General features: G+C 44.2%; 1 protein-coding gene across 1 annotated transcript; it reads left to right on the forward strand.

The window, feature by feature from the left end:
* Window positions 1–216: 216 nt before the first annotated feature.
* Window positions 217–17054, forward strand: LOC134557330 (myosin-1B-like). The gene is made up of 40 exons (XM_063410251.1): window positions 217–292; window positions 481–528; window positions 2055–2295; window positions 2376–2519; window positions 2611–2767; window positions 3090–3117; window positions 3217–3331; window positions 3411–3503; window positions 3602–3665; window positions 3830–3928; window positions 4031–4134; window positions 4210–4348; window positions 4978–5096; window positions 5184–5333; window positions 6043–6213; window positions 6903–7212; window positions 7312–7397; window positions 7898–7985; window positions 8078–8195; window positions 8321–8444; window positions 8524–8660; window positions 8762–9017; window positions 9974–10216; window positions 10407–10583; window positions 10669–10814; window positions 10902–10992; window positions 11076–11465; window positions 11704–11830; window positions 11927–12045; window positions 12315–12511; window positions 12870–13053; window positions 13140–13305; window positions 13478–13602; window positions 13788–14096; window positions 14822–15025; window positions 15368–15493; window positions 15588–15758; window positions 15848–15952; window positions 16094–16189; window positions 16776–17054. Exons 3-40 carry the CDS (start codon window positions 2092–2094, stop codon window positions 16926–16928), a joined length of 5835 nt encoding a protein of 1944 aa, XP_063266321.1. The 5' UTR covers window positions 217–292; window positions 481–528; window positions 2055–2091; the 3' UTR covers window positions 16929–17054.
* Window positions 17055–17457: the final 403 nt, after the last annotated feature.

Raw genomic sequence — 17457 nt, forward strand, 5'->3', positions numbered from 1 at the left:
AAGTTCTTTAAGTGCTTTGACTAGTCCAGATTCCCTCCTTAACACCCTTGTCACATTATTTATAGGAGGTGTATTCATATAGCCACTAAGACCTCAAAATTTTCTAATTATATCTAGTCATGTCAAATGACAATTATGCCCTTAGTTCAGTTTGCCAGACAATGCTTAGCCAGAGAGGGTTTGCCAAAATATTTTTGACCGAAGAAAGAGTAGGCATCTGTAGCATCTGCAGGCGAGAGCGTATAAAACGTCCCTGCAACACGTCTGCCCTGGCTCCACAGAAAGCTCCAAGGTAAGAGGATGGGGTCTGCAGGCTGGCAGGAGGGGATGGCACCCCAAGGTGCCACCACATTCCTGCTGCCTCCAGTGCTCCTGTCCAGGAGGGGACTCCATTATAAATCTGTTTTCAAGGCACCTGCGTATTTTCACTCTTGGTTTTGGTGCAGCAGCAATTTGGGAACTGCCATTTCTGTTTTACAGTACTGAGCAGCTGCCAGCCCACAAGCCACACATCTGGTGTCACGAGAGGTAAGAAGCTGATTTAATAATTCTCCGGGGCAGAGACAGATCCTTTGGGGTGGGGTGTGTGTGTGGCTGAGTGAATGGTCCCTGTTTCACTGTATGTTCTCACTGTAGTCACAGTATAAGGTGGTGGGGTACTGGAGGTTGCAAAGGTTTTCAAGTGAATTACTGAATCATAGAACAGTCCTGGCTGTAAGGAATCTCATGAGGTCATCTGGCCCATTCTTTAAAGAGCTGTGTTTAAAGTCTCTGACAATTCATGGAAGGCCAGAAAATCCCAATGGGGACATTCTTCACTTCTGCTTACCTGACAGGGAGTGAGGTGTACTGCCTTCCAATCTTTGCTGTTGTAGCTATGTAACCGAACTAAGAATACAGTAGGAAAACTGCAAAAATCAGCATTTTGTCTCAGAATACGTGAAGTAATGTGATATTTTATCCAAAATTTGACATGGAATCACTAAAGAAGTAAGAGCAGAAAGAGCTGTAATAGAAGAAACCAAGCTCTAATTGTTACCTCTATAAAAGGCAATGCTGCCATTTGTCCCCTGCTCTGCTCCTTTCTCTACCTCACAAGAACTGGAAGATGCAGCCCCCCTCCTCTGGAAGCCACTACAAGTTCCTCCAGAGATAAAATGTTATATATTTTCTCATTTTAGTTCCAATTAACACAAGATTAAATGTTGTGTAAATATCAGGTACCTAAATGTTGTATAAATATCAGGTACCTAACTCTATACAGAGAGAGATATTTAAATGTTCTCCTAAGCTGCCCACTTAGGGCTTTGTTTTTTGGTTTTTTTTCCCTTGAGGCAGAGGGAAGAAAAAAAATATTTCAGATAAATTAATAAAGGCTTTAAAATTCCTTATTTTTAAACACTTCATTTGAGCTTTAAATCCTTGAACTTTGTTTTTCTCTAAAATTCTATTATTTTTAAAAGGCAAAAGAAAGCACTAGAAAAGGAGCTATCTCAGTGTGGTTTGAACAGCATTAATCTTCTTTTAACAGTCATGTTGCAGTATATGCTTAGATTCAAGTAGATAATAAAATTAGAGAAAATTTTACAAAAGTTTTAAATACTGAAACTGAGCCATTAAGAAGCTTGTGTTTTCAGTACGCAATTCAGACAAAGGAGTATGAGCATTCTGAGCTTTGTGAAAAACTATCAGTTTTGAAGAAGGAGCATTATAATAATTCCAAATTAATTTTGAGTGCCTAAACAATTAAAAGAAGTTTTGAGGTTCTTAATTCCACAGTACAGTGCCTGAAAAATTGAATTTGATGTGTCTATAGATTATTTAAATGTGATTTATGTGATTTCAGTTTAAGTCAAATAATCTCCTAAAGTATAATTTTGATGTATTCAATCAATAGATATTGAATTGGATTGGACCAATGCAAAAATTTGCAATTCCTTCCAAAAGGCTACAAGCAGTATTAATAGAGGTGTTTTTTTCCAAAATTTCTCTTTTCTTCTCCTAACAAGTGCTTACTTTTGTCAAATTTGAGCAACATACCTGCTCTTCCACAGAGTTCTCTGCTGACAAACCCCTCCACAAAGTGCAGCCATGTCTACGGACGCTGAGATGGCCGTCTTTGGGGAGGCAGCTCCTTACCTCCGAAAGTCAGAAAAGGAGAGAATTGCAGCCCAGAACAAACCTTTTGATGCCAAGTCATCTGTCTTCGTGGTACATGCAAAGGAGTCCTTTGTGAAAGGGACAGTCACGAGCAGGGAATCAGGCAAAGTCACTGTCAAGACTGAAGGGGGAGAGGTGAGTGAAAACAAGGCTGAAGGAAAATATTTGATCCTCACTCTGGATTCTTAGCTGACATATCCTTCTTCCTCTGACAGACTCTGACTGTGAAGGATGACCAGATCTTCTCCATGAACCCTCCCAAGTATGACAAAATCGAGGACATGGCCATGATGACCCACCTGCACGAACCCGCTGTGCTGTACAACCTCAAAGAGCGTTACGCAGCCTGGATGATCTACGTAAGTGGCAGCAGCAGCTTCCTCTGGGCAGCCTCAGGAGCTGCTGGGCCAGGCCCAGGGGAAGCCAACGTGCTGTGTCCCTTCTCCACAGACCTACTCGGGTCTCTTCTGCGTCACTGTCAACCCCTACAAGTGGCTGCCGGTGTACAACCCCGAGGTGGTGTTGGCCTACCGAGGCAAGAAGCGCCAGGAGGCCCCTCCACACATCTTCTCCATCTCTGACAACGCCTATCAGTTCATGCTGACTGGTGAGTGGCTCTCTCTGTCTCAGAGGCATTGGAGCATTCATTTCTCTCCAGGGATACTCTGTCTCAGCAAAGGGAAGAGACTTTTTCAAAGCTTTCTTGGTTCTGACACACACAGCTGTTGTGGTGTTTACTATCTTCATAGCATTGTTTCTACTGTTTTAAATGAAAGACACCTCTGCACTCAGTGCTGAGCTTTGGAGGCTTGCTTGTTTAAGTCAAGCTGACATCAGGCTAAAGATTAAACTTAGTTAAACTTACTGTGTCTCATTCTCTCTCTGTTGTTGACTGAGTTTTGAGTGCTGTGTTTCTGCCTTGTTCCCAGATCGGGAGAACCAGTCCATCCTGATCACGTACGTACACCCCCCTGCACGGGTCCCTGCGGGGCTGCCCGGTGCCAGGGGCCCTCCTGCCTGACCACGCTCCCTCTGCTCCTCCCTTGGCTTTGGCAGCGGAGAATCCGGGGCCGGGAAGACTGTGAACACCAAGCGTGTCATCCAGTACTTTGCAACAATTGCAGCCAGTGGGGACAAGAAAAAGGAGGAGCAGACCTCTGGCAAAATGCAGGTGAGGTCCCAGGGCCAGGAACCTGCAACTATTCTGTTTCTGGATGAGCTACATCATGACAGGAAGACTTCTCTTTTAGGGGACACTTGAGGATCAAATCATCAGTGCCAACCCACTGCTGGAGGCCTTTGGAAATGCCAAGACCGTGAGGAATGACAACTCCTCTCGCTTTGTGAGTTGTTAATTGGGACAACTGTCAACACCAATTGGAATATTCTTGCTGTCCAGATGGGTAAAACAGGTCGTGATTGACTTTCCTGCTGCTTTCAGGGTAAATTCATCAGAATCCACTTTGGTGCCACAGGCAAACTGGCTTCTGCTGACATTGAAACATGTAAGACACTTTGCTGAGCAGTTCACAATCAACCCATTCCCCTATCTATCCATATAATGTATTTTCACCCCACCATCTATACTGCCTTCCTTGTTTTCTTCCTATCTTCTCTTTACTTTTTTTTCCCCAGTTTCTATTTGTTTCTAACTAATTTTCCCCTCCAGATCTGCTGGAGAAGTCCAGAGTCACTTTCCAGCTCAAGGCGGAAAGGAGCTACCACATCTTTTATCAGATCATGTCTAACAAGAAGCCAGAGCTAATTGGTAGGCAAGATCACTAGGTTGGAGGAAGATTACTGAATATCAGCTCACAATATTACTTGCTTGACTAAACTGAGCCCACATGACCCATCCTCTGATTTCCAGACATGCTCCTCATCACCACCAACCCATATGACTACCAATTTGTGAGTCAAGGGGAGATCACTGTTGCCAGCATCAACGACCAGGAGGAGCTGATGGCCACAGATGTAAGTAGCAATTCAGAGCATTGTAACTATTTTCATCTCCCAGGCAGAGCTTTTATTTTACTGTTCCTATTGCAGAGTGCCATCGACATCCTGGGCTTCAGTGCTGATGAGAAAACAGCCATCTACAAGCTGACAGGGGCTGTCATGCACTACGGGAACCTGAAGTTCAAGCAGAAGCAACGAGAGGAGCAGGCAGAGCCTGATGGCACCGAAGGTATCAGCGAAATCTTTGGCTGACATGTTAGAAACAGAAATGGCAATAATAATTCAGTGTTTGGAAGACAGAGTAGAAATGTGTTTAGGTGAGATGGTACATGGATATGAAACTGCCATCCAAAATATATTCTTTCTTCAATTACTGTTCATCATTATCTGCACTACCAACTGAATATATGTCCAAAAATCTCTCCTGATCTACCACTCTGAATTAGTATAACTTGCTCATTGTGCTTAGACCCACTGAGAAAGAAACAATTTTTTTCCTGCTTGATAGTTAAAGAAAATAAAGGCATTATATTTAGTTATAGAATTTCTATTTCATAAATCACTTTTTAAGTCAAAATTACTCATGAATCCCAGGATTAATTTTTAATAAATACATTGCTTCTAGATATTTCTGTGAAGATTTTTAAACACACATATAGCCTTTAGATGTACTGCTGTGTAAAACATTCAATGCAAAGATGATTTCATTTGAATAATTATGATTCCTCTGAGATCTAGTAAGCAAAATTTAATCGCAAGAACATTAAATACTGCAGCTGGTTTGGAAAGGGTTCATCACTCAAAGTGCTGCATGTCTTGCTGGCCTTGATTATTCTGTCTCCTTGTCCTTGTACTTAGTTGCTGACAAGGCTGCCTACCTGATGGGTCTGAACTCAGCAGACCTGCTCAAGGCCCTCTGCTACCCCCGAGTCAAGGTGGGGAATGAATACGTGACCAAGGGCCAAACTGTGCAGCAGGTAACAGCTTGACTGGGAGTCTCTGACTTGATTTACTCTCTTCCTTTGGGTACTATTTTCCTCCTGCTCCATTCTGCTTTGATTTAGGTGTACAATTCAGTGGGTGCCCTGGCAAAGGCTGTCTATGAGAAGATGTTCCTGTGGATGGTTGTTCGCATCAACGAGCAATTGGACACGAAGCAGCCCAGGCAGTACTTCATTGGTGTCCTGGACATTGCTGGCTTCGAGATCTTTGATGTAAGGATTTCAGGTTTGAGGGCTGCTCTTGAAGGGAAGGACTGTTATATCTGTGGACTTGCAAGTAATGTTCCTCTGAAGGTTTAACATGCTAGTCATCTGCAATTTTATGCAGAAAAAAACACAGTCATTTTCTTTTATAGCAGAAAACAAAATCCTCAAAAGCTCCATCATTACAAACACAGAGTCATGTTGTTTGTGCAGAAGCAGCAAATAGAATTTTATATGTTGTAATATTACAAGTGTTTGAGCTTAATGCTAAGGATTAAATAGCTCAAAATAATTCCAATAAATTTATAGAAGAGCTTTTAGAGAAGAACTAGAAGAGGCATTGGCAAATATAAAATGAGTTAAAGATGTTCAAATTGTTTAGAGAACCAAGGAATTAACAGTTATGTGTTTAATCAGACATCAAGGGTTTTCAATTTGGAGACAAAAGCATGCACTCGTCTTTTTTTCTGAGTAAAAAAATGCCGAAGTATTTTATTAATTTTAGGAGATTCACTAAAAAAATCTGCTCTGAAAAATATCCCTCATTTTCATTATGTAGGTATTTCTTTCTGGAGCTGCATATAAGTTCTGTTATGGTGGGGTCCTGATAATTCAGTTCTGTTTTAACTGCGGAGATTTATAAAGGGTGGAGGAGAATGTTGAAGAACTGGGCATATTGATGAGGGTTGGTTTTTGTGGGTTTTTTTCCACTGAGCAGTTCAACAGTCTGGAGCAGCTGTGCATCAACTTCACCAATGAGAAACTGCAACAGTTCTTCAACCACCACATGTTCGTGCTGGAGCAGGAGGAGTACAAGAAGGAAGGGATTGAATGGACATTCATCGATTTTGGCATGGACCTGGCTGCCTGCATTGAGCTCATTGAGAAGGTAGGTTTTTAATTCAATATGTCTTCCATTTTAAAGAAACCATTGTTTTAAATTTCCCGTGGTTAGAGTCTTGTATTTGGTTTTAGTTGCAGAAATATGTCTTGACCTGTACTATTGCTAATTATGCATTATTGATATTACAATGTCCACAGAAAACTATAGAAGTCACTGCCACACATTCTCTGTATGGAAGGTATCTCCATTTGCTTGGCTAACGGATATTATCTTCAAAAACACAGGACAGTTCCTAAATAGAAATAAAAACATATTCTTAGGGATCTGGAAAACACATATTTTTCTGTATGGTTCACAGCAAAGCAAGTGCAGTGCCTTACCTCTGAGATGAAGAAATGCTGATTTCTCATAGTTCCATATAATTAAGGGCACTGATTGAAAATTCAAAACCAGAAGCAAATATGCAATAGGCACATTTGTGAAAAAAACTTTAAAATATATTCTTTCTCTTCATGAAATTTAACATGGTCTTTGGCCTTGAAAACATTCCTGCATCACGATGGCACAGTGTAAATCAAGAAGGTGAATCATGCAAACATATTTTTTAGAAGTAAATTTTCTACATGGCAAAGTTTGTTTTTCAGCCTCCTGTCTTTTACTGCATTCCCTTTGAGACCAAGCCATAATCATATATTCTACAGGCATTCTCTCTTGTTTATTGAACTATCTTTCAGCCCATGGGCATCTTCTCCATCCTGGAAGAGGAGTGCATGTTCCCCAAGGCAACTGACACCTCTTTCAAGAACAAGCTCTATGACCAGCACCTGGGCAAGTCCAGCAACTTCCAGAAGCCCAAGCCTGCCAAAGGCAAGGCTGAGGCTCACTTCTCCCTGGTGCACTACGCTGGAACAGTGGACTACAACATCACTGGCTGGCTGGAGAAGAACAAGGACCCTCTGAATGAAACTGTCATTGGGCTGTACCAGAAATCATCTGTGAAGACCCTGGCTTTACTCTTTGCTTCTTACGGTGGAGGAGAAGCAGGTTATTTTTCTAAATTTTATTTTTCAACATTTGGGATATGTAAAGATGCAACAAAGAAAGGTTGTATTGAAAAACTTTTTTTTTTCATTTTTTTTTAAGAGGCTAGTGGTGGTGGTGCTGGTGGTGGAAAGAAGGGAGGCAAGAAGAAGGGTTCTTCTTTCCAGACTGTCTCAGCTCTTTTCCGGGTAAAGTATGGATTCATTTTCTATAAAATGGCATGAACATAGTGTCAAAATTGAGCTAAATACACTCAGGTTTGTATTTTGGCATTGGTTTTCTAAAGAAACATTACTAAGTATGAAGTGCCTCTCATAGTGATTTACTGCTCAGATATGGGATTCGGTCTTCATTTGGCTCTCAGAATTTCTAATAAAAGTTCACTCCCATTTTTTGTAAAAAAAAAAAAATTCAGAATCTGTCATGCAATATAAATATTTATCCCAAAAAGGCTTCTGTTAAAATATTCATAGTGTTTTACTTCCTCCAAAATAAGGTGAAGAATTTTAAACTTTTTAAAATGAGAATGTTTTTCAATAAAAAGTATATAGAACATTTGATTAAATATAAACTTTGAATTTGAAAGCTGGTTTCTCCTAAGATTTTTTATATTAGTTCCTTGGCATCTTGGTCCACAGTATGCAAAAGTAAATTTCTTTCATCTAACCTACTATGCGTGATCCCACAGGAGAATCTCAACAAGCTGATGACCAATCTGCGGAGCACTCACCCCCATTTTGTGCGCTGTATCATCCCCAATGAGACTAAAACACCTGGTAAGATGCTCAGGCAGAAAGATCCTGGCTCTGATACACCCGTTCATCCCTGCCTTCAATCTGTGCCATTCCTTTGTGCTCTGCATTGCCAGGTGCCATGGAGCACGAGCTGGTGCTGCACCAGCTGCGCTGTAACGGCGTGCTGGAAGGGATCAGGATTTGCAGGAAGGGGTTCCCCAGCAGAGTCCTCTACGCTGACTTCAAACAGAGGTGAGGGCATGGTGCTTGTCAGCATCATTAAAAGCAGTGTTGGTTCACTTATGGGTCCATGGTCTTTAGTGACTACTGTGTGTTGCTTGGAAAAAAACCATTCTTATCTTCCTCTGATTCTACAGATACAAGGTGCTCAATGCCAGTGCCATCCCTGAGGGACAGTTCATCGATAGCAAGAAGGCTTGTGAGAAGCTCCTGGGGTCAATCGATGTGGATCACACCCAGTACAAATTTGGACACACCAAGGTACAACCCCCTCCATTCACTGCCTGCCTGGGCTTTGCTCTGCCTGGCAGTGATGTGCTGCAACATTCCTTCTCTCCAGGTGTTCTTCAAAGCTGGGCTGATAGGGCTGCTGGAGGAGATGCGGGATGAGAAGCTGGCACAGCTCATCACCCGCACCCAGGCCAGGTGCAGGGGCTTCCTGATGAGAGTGGAGTACCAGAGAATGGTGGAGCGGAGGTACACCTTCCCCTTCTTCAGTTAAAGTCACTTTGCTTGGGGGAAAGTGTTGACATTCATCAGACTGAGAATATTCATTGCATGTTTTAATTATGCCTCAGGGAATCCATCTTCTGCATCCAATACAACATTCGTGCATTCATGAATGTCAAACACTGGCCATGGATGAAGCTGTTCTTCAAGATCAAGCCCTTGCTGAAGAGTGCAGAGTCTGAGAAGGAGATGGCCAACATGAAGGAAGAGTTTGAGAAAACCAAGGAAGAGCTTGCAAAGTCTGAAGCAAAGAGGAAGGAGCTTGAGGAGAAAATGGTGAAACTGGTACAGGAGAAAAATGACCTGCAGCTCCAAGTGCAGGCTGTGAGTAAGATTTTTCTGTACTTTTATGAGTAAATAAGATTTAACTCTTCTTTCCTAATACAGGACTCTCATATTAGATAGTAAGCTTTCTAAAATACTTTAAGCCTAATACCATGTAAGATAAAATTAAGGCCACATTCTTTCTCCACTCATTTTTCGTATTGTGAGCTTGAGTTTAAAAAGCATGAGTTTTTAGTCTTCCTACCTACATGTCTCCATGTGAGTTCATAAAGCTAAAGAGAGACATTATGTGAGACATAAGGCTTTATTGTAGTCACTGTAGTGGAGCAGAGACAGTAGTTTGACCTACTACTCTGCCTTAACTCAGCTGTCAAAATGAAGAGCTGATTACCATTTCTTATAGCAGATCTCACGTCAGCTCTTGTGCCTACTACTCCCAGAAGACACAGATGCCCATTACAACTTACCACACAAGCACCATCTCCATATGTCTGTCTCCAATGTCTTTTGGCCTTCCAACCATAAAAAACATTTTCCCTTAGCCTTGTGTTTAAATGTCTATTTCAGGGAAAGATAAATCTTATTCTATTGTCCACTGAAAGCATTGGCTGAGTATAAAGCTACTAATGAGAGTTTGAAATATTCCTTCAGTAGTAGAGTCATTTACATTTTTCAACACTTCCCCATAAATTCGAATTTAGTACATAATAATATACAATCACTTTCTAAAGGAGAGAAGGAAAATGTCAATTAAATCTAAGTGACTTACTGATATACCCAAAATAAATAAGGTGAAATGAAATGTAACTACACAGAATTGTATTAATGATGCAAAAGGTCCAAGAAGAAGAAGACTAACTAAAAACTTAATCTAGATTTGTTGTTTGTAATGTAATGACAGAGCATGCTGTTTCTGCAGAAGTAATTCTGTAAGTCTTACCAATTCACATCAGCACCTTCAGTATTAAATAATATTTCATGTATCTTCCCACTAGGAAGCTGATGCTTTGGCTGATGCTGAGGAAAGGTGTGACCAGCTCATCAAAACCAAAATCCAGCTGGAAGCCAAAGTCAAGGAGGTGACTGAAAGGGCTGAGGATGAAGAGGAAATCAATGCTGAGCTGACAGCCAAGAAGAGGAAACTGGAGGATGAATGTTCAGAGCTGAAGAAAGATATTGATGACCTTGAGCTAACACTGGCCAAGGTGGAGAAGGAGAAACATGCCACCGAAAACAAGGTACACACATTGGCAGTCACATAAAGTGTTAGGACATTACAGACTCTCAGAGAAAGAGGCAACTTACCAAAAGACATGCTGGCTTTGGAAAATCTTGAGCTGGGCTTCTCTGAGCATCTAAGAGATAAATGAAACCAAAAAACAGTGAGCATGTTTTCTTCCGAATTTTAAAACATGCTTATTTTTTTAGGTGAAAAACCTGACTGAAGAGATGGCAGCCCTGGACGAGACCATCGCCAAGCTGACTAAAGAGAAGAAGGCCCTCCAAGAGGCCCATCAGCAGACCCTGGATGACCTGCAGGCAGAGGAGGACAAAGTCAATACTCTGACCAAAGCCAAGATCAAGCTGGAACAGCAAGTGGACGATGTGAGCACACAGACACTGGGCAGGAAGGGGACAGGTATGGAGCCTGACGTGGCTGGTAGAGGCCTGATGGTGTTGTTGTGTTTAGCTGGAAGGGTCCCTGGAGCAAGAGAAGAAACTGCGCATGGACCTGGAGAGAGCCAAAAGGAAACTGGAAGGAGACCTGAAGCTGGCCCAGGACAGCATCATGGATTTGGAGAACGATAAGCAGCAGCTGGATGAGAAACTGAAGAAGTAAGTGTGGCCCTGGGGCAGCTGAGTGCTGGGCTGCAGCACTTGTCTTTTTTCTTTGAGCTCTAACACAATTCACTTGGCCCAAAGGAAAGACTTTGAAATCAACCAGATCCAGAGCAAGATCGAGGATGAACAAGCCCTGGGCATGCAACTTCAGAAGAAGATCAAGGAGCTGCAGGCAAGTCTCTGTTGCTTCCCCTCCCTTGCTGAGGCTCAGGCCTGAGGAGGGCACGGGTGTGAGGGGTCCCTGGTGTTGTGCAGGCCCGCATTGAGGAGCTGGAGGAGGAAATTGAGGCCGAGCGAACGTCTCGCGCCAAAGCAGAGAAGCATCGGGCTGACCTGTCCAGGGAGCTGGAGGAGATCAGCGAGCGCCTGGAAGAAGCAGGAGGGGCCACAGCAGCTCAGGTTGAGATGAACAAGAAGCGCGAGGCAGAGTTCCAGAAGATGCGGCGTGACCTGGAAGAGGCCACGCTGCAGCACGAAGCCACGGCTGCCGCCCTGCGCAAGAAGCACGCGGACAGCACGGCTGAGCTGGGCGAGCAGATCGACAACCTGCAACGCGTCAAGCAGAAGCTGGAGAAGGAGAAGAGTGAGATGAAGATGGAGATTGATGACCTGGCCAGCAACATGGAGTCTGTCTCCAAAGCCAAGGTATGGAAAAGTATGAAAACAACATGAAAATAAATAATGTTGATGTATATCCTTTAAAGTTATGGCCAGGTCACCATTACCTCTCTGTCTCTGTATGGAACTCTTTTCTAAGCTTCTAACTCCAAAGAAATCTCCATAACTTGCAAGTCTGTTCACATTATTCTGGTTAGAATCCCACTCTTCAGAATAAGCTGACATCGGGACATTAATCTTCTTTCATTCTCTGTGATCTCCACAGGCAAACCTGGAGAAGATGTGCCGCACCCTGGAAGATCAGCTGAGTGAGCTTAAGACCAAGGAAGAAGAACATCAGCGCATGATCAACGACCTCAATGCTCAAAGAGCTCGTCTGCAGACAGAGGCAGGTGAGAGAGACTCACATATGTTTTGGCATGACTCCTGAACCAGCTTGTTTGGGTCATAAACGACAATTAGAATGTCATCTTTGTGTGCTTCCCCAGGTGAATTTTCACGCCAGGTCGATGAGAAAGATGCTCTGATTTCTCAACTGTCAAGAGGCAAACAGGCTTTCACCCAACAGATTGAGGAACTCAAAAGGCATCTAGAGGAAGAAATTAAGGTAATTCCTAATTTCTTACCACTGGCCACTGACAACACTTGTAGCTTCACAATGCCTAGTGGGCACAGGATCTGCTTAGCACAAGCCATCCTGGGGGATGGCTTTTTTTCTGCAACAAGTTTGATTAATGGGTTTTGTCCTCCAGGATTACATTTGTTCTTCATCACAAACACTCTTCTAGCACTCATGTTTATAAAATGAAATTAATTCCTTGGAAGAAATTTCCGGGCATATTACCATTCCTTGACCCAACCCCACTCTCTATATAGGCCAAGAATGCCCTGGCCCATGCCCTGCAGTCTGCTCGCCACGACTGTGACCTGCTAAGGGAACAATATGAGGAGGAGCAGGAGGCCAAGGGGGAGCTGCAGCGAGCCCTGTCCAAGGCCAACAGTGAAGTGGCCCAGTGGAGAACCAAATACGAGACGGACGCGATCCAGCGCACGGAGGAGCTCGAGGAGGCCAAGTACGTGGGGAAGCAGGGTGGCAAATGATGGGAGCAGACTGAAACTGGTCAAGGGAAACTGGAATCTCTGAGAGTGGGTTAAGACAAGAATGGGATGAAGGCAAGGACATACTGTCTTGATTAAAAAAGGGAAGAGAGGAAGTGAGAAAGAAAGAGTTGATTGGAAGGGAAAATATAAGTGTTGGGAAGTGCTATGACAGGCCTAATAGGTGATAGAACATAGCAAAGGATAGATCCTTCCATATCTGTGAAAAGTGACCAGTTCAAAACTCTTAAAGTGACCAGCTGCCCTCTCATGACAGTATAGAACTGATACCCTTGCAAGCTCTAATGAGGCACTGTGCTTTTCTCCTCCCAGGAAGAAGCTGGCCCAGCGTCTGCAGGATGCAGAGGAACACGTTGAGGCTGTCAATGCCAAATGTGCCTCCCTGGAAAAGACAAAGCAGAGGCTGCAGAATGAAGTGGAGGACCTGATGATTGATGTGGAGAGATCCAATGCTGCCTGTGCTGCTCTGGATAAGAAGCAGAAGAACTTTGACAAGGTCCTTTGGCCTCCAGCACCAGCACTCCTGGCCAGAACAGGCCCCCATGATGGCCAAAGCCCAACTCACACCACTATTCTCTTCAGATCCTGGCAGAATGGAAGCAGAAGTATGAGGAAACGCAGGCTGAGCTGGAGGCCTCCCAGAAGGAGTCACGCTCTCTGAGCACAGAGCTGTTCAAGATGAAGAATGCCTATGAGGAGTCCTTGGACCACCTGGAAACAATGAAGCGGGAGAACAAGAACTTGCAGCGTAAGTCCCTGGCCCTCTGCTCCTCACTTCCCTTTCTCACAAGCTTGTCTGTCTGCCACACCCAACAGCTCTGGGCCTGCAGGGTCAAGAACATGCTTGGCCCCTTGATGCACCAGAGCCCTTCCCATTCTGCTCTCTGCCTGACCATGCTGCTCTTCACACTTCCTTGCAGAGGAGATTTCCGACCTCACGGAGCAAATTGCAGAGGGAGGAAAGGCAATTCATGAGCTGGAGAAAGTGAAGAAGCAGATTGAGCAGGAGAAATCGGAACTGCAAGCCTCCCTGGAGGAAGCTGAGGTACATGACCATAATGAGTGGTATCTGCAATAAATGAATGAGGAAATCGTCTGAAAAGGCCTGGGTTCCCCTCTGTTCTGTCTGGGAAGTATAGAGAGCTGAGATTTCTGGAAATATTTTGCAATTCCCTAGAATGTAAGAAGGACTTTCATCAACGTTATCAATGTTTGTGTCCACTTGTCCAGGCCTCCCTGGAACATGAGGAAGGGAAGATCCTGCGCCTGCAGCTTGAGCTCAACCAAGTGAAGTCTGAGATTGACAGGAAGATAGCAGAGAAAGATGAGGAGATTGATCAGATGAAGAGAAACCACCTGAGAATTGTGGACTCCATGCAGAGCACCCTGGATGCTGAGATCAGGAGCAGGAATGAAGCCCTGAGGCTGAAGAAGAAGATGGAGGGAGACCTGAATGAAATGGAGATCCAGCTGAGCCATGCCAATCGTGTGGCTGCAGAAGCACAGAAGAACCTGAGAAACACCCAGGCAGTGCTCAAGGTATTTTTCACCAAGAATTTCCACTTAAGGATTTACTTTGTCAATATTGGCATTGCTTCAGTCCTCTAGATATAATCCAGTCCCTTAATAACTCTCCTTAATTTAAGAGCACAGAACTGGATGTAATACTCAATGTGAGGCCACACAAAAATTTAAAAAGCAGGAATTCAGCTCTAGCTCTGCCTTGACTTTTGTAATCTTATTACCACACGTCTTGGCAGCATCTCTATATTCTTCTGAATATATTCTTCTTTGCACTTGTTCTACCACTTATGCTTCAGTTTGACCTGAATGTCCTTGCTCAGCCATGCTAATCTCCTGCCTCTCATGCCTGATTGCTTATACACATAAATGGAGAACTCTTGCACTCTAGAAAAAACATTCTTAACACCTGTTTGCTTCTTTATTCTTAAAAGGAGGTTCTCAATGGGGTTCCATCCAGGAATTCCTTGAAAAACTCAAGTCCACTCTCCAAAAACTTCAGGGACTTGACCTGACTCTTCAGCTGTTCTAGATCCCTGTGAATCAACCTTCTACTGACTTTTCTAATACACTTTGCATGGAGGGACAGTAACTCCACACATAAATATATACATATAATTATATGTATTATACTGCCATAATAATTATTGGACTGGTGGCCATTGCCATTGTGCAACAGTGCTGTGTTGTCTTACAATTTCTCTTTATTCTTCACCTTATAATGTCACTTTATTCTCTTGAAGGACACCCAGATACACTTGGACGATGCTCTCAGGACTCAGGATGACCTGAAGGAGCAGGTGGCCATGGTGGAGCGCAGGGCAAACCTGCTGCAGGCTGAGATTGAGGAGCTCCGGGCAGCCCTGGAGCAGACAGAGAGATCAAGGAAAGTGGCTGAGCAGGAATTAATGGATGCCAGTGAGAGAGTTCAGCTCCTCCACACTCAGGTAAGATTCAAAATCCCATGGGCCTTTGTCTTCGCTTACAGATTTTCTTCTGTGTAAATTCCTAAATCAACTCTTGTAATAAAATACTTTATCTGAAACAGAATTATGACATTTGTACAGAGAAATTGATTACAGCAAAATGAGTGGGATTGCATTAGCAGTCAGAAGAGCTGCTTCAAATTTCAATAATTCTCTGCTATCTAACTGTGTATGACCTGATCAGATACGTCAGGAAGATGTTGATATTAGACTTTCAGTTTATAACGTTATATTGAAACAGTAAATTTCTTAAATAATTGTTCTCTTTTGGAAATAACTGAATAAATTTTTATTATTCAACAGAACACCAGCTTGATCAACACCAAGAAGAAGCTGGAAACAGACATTGCCCAGATCCAGGGTGAAATGGAGGACACCATCCAGGAAGCCCGCAATGCTGAGGAGAAGGCCAAGAAGGCCATCACAGATGTGAGTTGGACACTCCTGCCATTGCTGATGGTGAATGCACTCTCCCCAGAATATCTCCAGCCCCCAAATGCCTTTGCCCCTTTGCTCTGCTCAGGCGGCCATGATGGCAGAAGAGCTGAAGAAGGAGCAGGACACCAGTGCCCACCTGGAGAGGATGAAGAAGAACCTGGACCAGACGGTCAAGGACCTGCAGCACCGTCTGGAAGAGGCCGAGCAGCTGGCACTGAAGGGAGGGAAGAAGCAGATCCAGAAGCTGGAGGCCAGGGTGTGTAGGGCTGGGGTTGTGAGTGAGTTGTGTCTGTGTCCCTGCAGAGACATTGTCAGGAGGCTGCAGGGATGGGCTTGTCCTTGCAGGTGCGGGAGCTGGAAGGGGAGGTGGATGCTGAGCAGAAGCGCAGCGCTGAAGCCGTGAAGGGAGTGCGCAAGTACGAGCGCAGGGTGAAGGAACTGACCTACCAGGTAAGGCAGGAGCCCTCCTGCTCTGACACGCTTTGCTCACAGCAAGGCACATTTTGAACACACCATCCCCAAGGGAATTGTTAACCCTGTGTGATGCAGAACCAAGAATTGACTCTCTTTCCTGTTTGCCAACTACTTTAGTCTGAAGAAGACAGGAAGAATGTCCTCAGGCTGCAGGATCTGGTGGACAAGCTGCAAATGAAGGTGAAATCCTACAAGAGACAAGCTGAGGAAGCTGTAAGTATATTGCTTGGAGTATGGGAAAAGGCCACATTCCATTGGATACACACATGGGATGAGGCTGAATACCAGGAGAGGGCTATGAAAGAAACTCCTGAGACACAAATGTCTTGGCCACACTGTTTTGCTATTGTGTCATGAGGCCTTGGTGAGCTCTGGGCACCCTGTGGTCAGGGACATTCACTAAGGGAAGTTGTGCAGCCTGTTCCACACAGGAGGCCCCAGTAAACAAACCCGGGGGCCACACCCACTGACTGACAAGTTCCTGAGTCTCTGCTAGTAATCAGCAGCAGAAGGCTTCAGGATCTTCCCAACCTGGTAAGTCACACTGACAATTGAGCAGGAAGCAGTGGGAGGGTAAGTACAGAAATGGCAAATCAAAGGGGTGAAATTGCTCCTCACTTGTGGCATAATCCTGGTGAAGTTTGTCCCAGTAGGGTCCTGAAAAGGGGAGGATGAGGAGCTCTGTGTGAGGCTGACGTGTGAGCAGTGGTGGGAGCAGGATGGAGATCTGCAAGGTGGACTTGCAGCAGGAGTGAAAGCCCTGCCCTGTGCTCCTGACCGACTGCCTTTCCCCACACAGGAGGAGCTGTCCAATGTCAACCTGTCCAAGTTCCGCAAGATCCAGCACGAGCTGGAGGAGGCCGAGGAGCGGGCTGACATTGCAGAGTCACAGGTCAACAAGCTCCGAGCCAAGAGCAGGGAGATCGGCAAGAAGATAGGAGAGGAAGAGTGACCATGTCCTGAGGCAGCAGAGTGACCTGAGGGTGGCACAAAATGTGAGCCCTCTGTCACTTCCTTCTTCAAGTGTTCATAGTCATGTCAATGTGTAGATAATAAAGACCGTAGATTTCTTCGCATACCCAGCAGAATCAGTGACTTTGGTCGTTACAATTCAGTTCTGCAGTTACACAAGTTCGGGGCATTTTCAAATGAAGTATTTATTTTACTTTAACCCTTGTGTAAGAGTAGAGCTTTACTTATCCCATCTCCAGTATTTCTCCATTGTGACTTACTCCATTACCAAGGTGGGAATAAAATTAATTCCCATACTGGGAGAGGATCAGGACAAAGGCAGGACAAGCACCTTTTCTGTCCTGGCATAGAAAAAATGTTTTTGCCTTTGTGAGTTATGTTTCTACATAGGTACAGTACTCAGAGGTTCTCATTGATGGTCCCATTATCACTTGGGCAAGTGGTATTTAGAGGCATGTTGCCCCAAAGGAAAACATCTGTAGTCCCAAAGCATCTGTATGTCTCTGAGT

The sequence above is a fragment of the Prinia subflava genome, chromosome 12 (genome assembly GCF_021018805.1).
Source record: "Prinia subflava isolate CZ2003 ecotype Zambia chromosome 12, Cam_Psub_1.2, whole genome shotgun sequence".
NCBI classification, from domain to species: Eukaryota; Metazoa; Chordata; class Aves; order Passeriformes; family Cisticolidae; genus Prinia; species Prinia subflava.